The following is a 5,108-nucleotide window of genomic DNA, read 5'->3' as shown; positions in this document are numbered from 1 at the left end:
CAGTACGCGAGATATGATTTCCAGTTACCTAGAGCGTCAAAGCTGGAGGTCAAATTTTCTGGAAGTACCAGGTTCATGATTTTTGGTACCGTAGTAGATAGGTCTTGGGGCAGTGAGTAAGTGATTTAAGTTTGGCCCCTGATTTTGGGACCATTGGGAAAAAGTGGTCTAACTTAAACTTGCAGAAGAAATGCAAAAATCACGTTATTTGTTTTTCTTGTTTCAGAAAGGAGACATACCAACCTGTGAGTACATGTGTACATTCTTTTAATTTTCTTTTTAAATGAGATAATTTCCGGGGAATTTTGTTAAAGGGAAAACTTTAGGTTATAAGATTTTTGGCGCCAAAATATCAAATGTTCTGAACTTTAAAACCTCCAGTCAGATTGATATTTATAACTTATTCTCAACACATCGGCGTCATTTTTTCACATTTATACCGTTGTAAGCCGCAACCAAATCCACTTTCTTCCGGGTTGCCTACCGGAAGTAAGTCAGTCCAAGATTTCCGAATTGACCGTTGCGGTCGCAGATCTTTGGAGCTTCACTGGGACTTCAGTAAACTTCAGTAACAATTAGAGTGAACCTAGGGCGCATTCTGGGATGCTCTGTGGTTCATCGGAATGATTTTTTTAAAAAACTTGAAACGCTGTCGCTGCTTTTAATTATGTTCTTGAAGAAGTCCTATGACTGATTTACATCAAGAATACTGTGGCAAAATCAATGTTACCAGAACAAAAATAACCATGTTAAAGCAGCTGTTATTAATTGCATAACCATCAATTCATTTCAGACATATATAACTCAGGGAGTACCCATTGGCATTCAAAAAGTGCTAAGTTCTCTTCACTAATGAGTAGAAAGTTGCTAAGAATGTCGTGAGAGCCAAAGCAGCATCACATGAAAAACAATTAAAACATGATTGGAACTTATTCATGTGGGAAGAAGTAAACAAGATAATCCATTATTCATTTTTCATTCCACAGCATAGCTGAGTGAATCACCCACCAGTCTGAGAGGTAATCTTGCATTTTGACATTTTGACATTTTTGTCTTGCAGGTGCAGCTGTGCCACCCAGCAGAGGTGCGGGGCAAGTCAGCCATCTAACGTTACAGACATCTCAACAGAATGCCATGACAAATGGAGGCAGCCCTGAGGCTCCACATGGAGGCAGCACAGAAGCTCCACATGGAGGCAGCACTGAGGCTCCACATGGGGGCAGCACTGAGGCTCCACATGGAGGCAGCACTGAGGCTCCACATGGAGGCAGCACTGAGGCTCCACATGGAGGCAGCACTGAGGCTCCACATGGAGGCAACACTGAGGCTCCACATGGAGGCAACACTGAGGCTCCACATGGAGGCAGCACTGAGGCTCCACATGGAGGCAACACTGAGGCTCCACATGGAGGCAGCACTGAGGCTCCACATGGAGGCAACACTGAGGCTCCACATGGAGGCAACACTGAGGCTCCACATGGAGGCAACACTGAGGCTCCACATGGAGGCAGCACTGAGGCTCCACATGGAGGCAGTCCTGAGGCTCCACATGGAGGCAACACTGAGGCCGCACATGGAGGCAGCCCTGGGGCTCCAGATGGAGGCAGCCCTGAGGCCGCACATGGAGGCAGCACTGGGGCTGCACATGGAAGCAATGCTGATTCTTCCTTGAGCTGTCAAGGTAATACATAAATACTTGATTGATATATCATAAAGGTATCTTCCTTGGAATTTGCCTTGATTGGCTCCAACACCTACAAAGCCCGAAAAGGAAGGCACTGCAAGAACCTTCTGGGCTTACTAAGGGCAGACCTCAAAGAAAGAGGACTCATTACGGTCAGAAAGGAAACTTAGGGAGCTCAGGAAGCTCGCAATGAACAGGACGAAGTGGAAAGAGTTGAAGAAAGACTGAGGTGTCCAGACCACTGCAGCAGCAGGACACAGTGGACTACTACTATCTTCCTTCATGCAAAGAGTTAAATCAGCAAATAACTGTCTGCAGAATACTGTGAGCATCGTGCAAAAGCTTACATATTTGAAACATTTATTTCATTTTGATGAATTGCAGCAATATGATACATGGACATGCCAGGCAGCAGCTCTGATTTTGGGTACCATTGGAGTGTTTGATACCGGTAATTTATTTGTAAGTGTAAGATTTATTACCTGACAAAGATAAGAGAGCGGTCACTACATATATCACATATGTTCTGGTGTAGATAGATTTCTTTTTATAGTTAGCAATGTCTCCAAGCTACATGTACCAGGTGTGTACAACGAGTTTGCTAATCATTTAATACCGTCTTTGTTTTTATCTCTTTTCCCAAGGTTCCAAAGTACCAGTAGTCTTGTTAATCAATGACGAGTATGGGACCTCCAAGGGGGGACTTTCTACCATCAACAGCAGGGTGGGACAAACTCTGGCCGCATTCAAGGCAGTCGTTTATTGTACAGTCCTGCGTGTGACGAAAGAAGACCAAGAGGCAGCAGGCAATGACGGTATCCGGCTTATCAAACCCCATCAAGCATTAGAGGACAAGACAGAGCCATCCACGGACTGGCTGACGTTTCAATACCTGACCTACTACCCGAAGTCGAAGTTCCCGCCACATGTTGACGTCATTATTGGCCATGCTCACATCACAGATACAGCTGCGCGAAACATCAAGGATGCGTACTACGAGGAGGCAGACCTGATCATGTTCACTCACGCCTTACCTGAGGACACTGATCACTTCAAGGGAACCCAGAAGGCTACTGAAGCTTCTGAGAAAGTGAAGAATATGCTTGATAAAGTCAACAACGCAAAGGCAGCTTTCTCGGTGGGCCCGCGGATCTACAACCAGTTCAAGAACAAGTACAGGATAGGGAAGAAACCAAAAGAACACTTCTTGTTCCTCCCAAGGCCGTCCAGGATATTTGAAGAAGCCAACATCACACCTGATAATGGTGATGGAGTAAAGGTCATCCTTTCAATTGGAAGAGTGACGAATGTTGAGCATCTGAAAGGTTACAATCTTGCAGCAAGATCCATCAGCATGACCGCAAGCGATCTGAAGAACGTGCGATGGGTCACCCGCGGCAGCAGCAAGGATGACTATGAGAGAAGCAAGAAGATCCTGGAAGACAACCTGGACAGCAGCGACCTGATTCCCATCCTCCGAACGTACGGAACACATCAGGACATCAGGAACGACATGATGTCGGCCCACCTGGTCCTGATGCCGTCCCGCTCTGAGCCGTTTGGGCTAGTTGGCCTGGAGGCCATTGCCGCTGGTGTGCCTGTTCTCATCTCTGACCAGTCAGGACTGGCGGACATGATCACGAAGTTCGTTAACGAAGAGAAGTTCCCAAGGGGCCTCCTGAACAGAATCGTGAAGACCAGCGTGCGAGACAGTGATATGGAGGCAAATGCCCAAACCTGGGCGGGCAAAATCAGGGAAACTCTGCTTGACCCTGAGACGGCATTCAACAATGCAAAAAAGTTCAAAGATGCACTTCTGAAGTCCGAGTACTGGGTGGACTCCCAGAGAGAGCTCCTAAAAGCCTGCGGTATCACAGGTACATCTTTCTTTGACGCTTCATGATATTTTGTTTTTTTATCATAACGATTACTTTTACGCACATATTTGAGAACTTTACAATTTACGCTCTGTGGTGTTTTCTAATCTTGTCCAGAGAACAACATCAAAATAAAAATTTTCCAACTCATTTCACTCACTGGAATTTTTTACCGATTCTCTCGGTCATTTTCAGCGATCTGACTTCACAGTGCAGTACATGTGATTTCTGCACGTGTGACGTCATGACATCTTGAAGATGAATGGAGATGACACCACTCCTGCAGGAGATGCAAGGAGTTGGCCTAGCAAGATTGTGGACATCCTCAAGAACAGTGACTCAGAGGTCGAGAAAGCTGCTGGCCGGTTCAAATCTGACCAAACCCTTCTGCAGGCCTGTGGCATCCCGGCTGGAGCAGCAGATCAGTAGAGATTGAGGAAAACAGTTGGCGTGATGAACGAAGAAATGGCAATAACAAGTTCAGTGTTCTGATCACTTTGCACAGTTTTGTCAGGGCAGTTTTTGAACTGGTCCTATTCCCTTGAATTCTGCTCAAATGAGAAAAATCAAGATAGTCTGGTTCATAGTCACACCACATAATTATGTTAAGCTGGTATTCAAACAGATACATAGATCAATGTAGTATCCATTGTACAGTAGAAGCCAGTTAATCACACAACGAATTACCGCACACTTCTGTTTCTTGCACTGAATCCCAATCTGTGTCATGTGAATATGTACAACATAATTTGTATAAATGTAAACTTGTACATAGACAAAGCGATTGGTTTTGATATTATTTACCTGTCAGGTGACTGTAACTCTGTTTCATTGTACACACTAACTTTTGTGACATGTACATAATATTTGTTCACCTTATTTTCAAGGTACCATTTGAATGTAATGTGACAATGGTAGGGTAGCTTGGCCTAGTGTTTTTGTATCATGATGATCATTATACATGATGTTTGTTAAGCGTTTAATACTGAGAGAGGCACATTAGTAGTGATACAGTGACGTGTAACATTTCTGTCGATTCTTGCCATGAAGGACAGCAGTTTTGATAAACATCCTAACTGGAACATTTAGTGGTCTGATCATTAGAAGAATGCCCCAGCATTGTCTATTTGTATAGACAGATAGCTATTAGTGAAACTTCTAAACTGGATAGAATTATTTTGGTTGCCATTATTGTATTTTCACACATTGAATAATTGCCATTCTTGAAGCTTTGTGTAAAAACGAGGTTCTGATGTATACTAGTATCAAGTTCTACAAACATTACTTTAGCTTACCAATGGTCAGTGGACAGGAACGTTCGAGTCATGGCCAAACATAAACACAAATACGCAATTTGTAGCCCTGTGGGCACAATGAAGCTGTAGCTAATATTGTTGACAAAACAGCCATGCCAGATTCATTAAACAGTGCAATCGACTTCTGTTTTTTAGCATCCTGACTTTTATTGTGGTGCGATATTAGAGCTGCTCATATTTTGTGAAATTTAAGAAGAATCACTGAAACACAGTCACATGAAACACAATTAT

General features: G+C 43.8%; 1 protein-coding gene across 1 annotated transcript; it reads left to right on the top strand.

The window, feature by feature from the left end:
• The first annotated feature begins 2,994 nt into the window (after nt 1-2,994).
• On the top strand, nt 2,995-4,171 carry LOC118416817. The gene is made up of 2 exons (XM_035822079.1): nt 2,995-3,561; nt 3,757-4,171. The coding sequence occupies exons 1-2, from the start codon at nt 3,039-3,041 to the stop codon at nt 3,762-3,764; spliced, it is 531 nt and encodes a 176-aa protein (XP_035677972.1). The 5' UTR covers nt 2,995-3,038; the 3' UTR covers nt 3,765-4,171.
• The last annotated feature ends 937 nt before the right edge of the window (nt 4,172-5,108 follow it).

The sequence above is a fragment of the Branchiostoma floridae genome, chromosome 5, assembly GCF_000003815.2.
Source record: "Branchiostoma floridae strain S238N-H82 chromosome 5, Bfl_VNyyK, whole genome shotgun sequence".
NCBI classification, from domain to species: domain Eukaryota; kingdom Metazoa; phylum Chordata; class Leptocardii; order Amphioxiformes; family Branchiostomatidae; genus Branchiostoma; species Branchiostoma floridae.
This window is presented reverse-complemented; position numbering and strand designations above follow the sequence as displayed.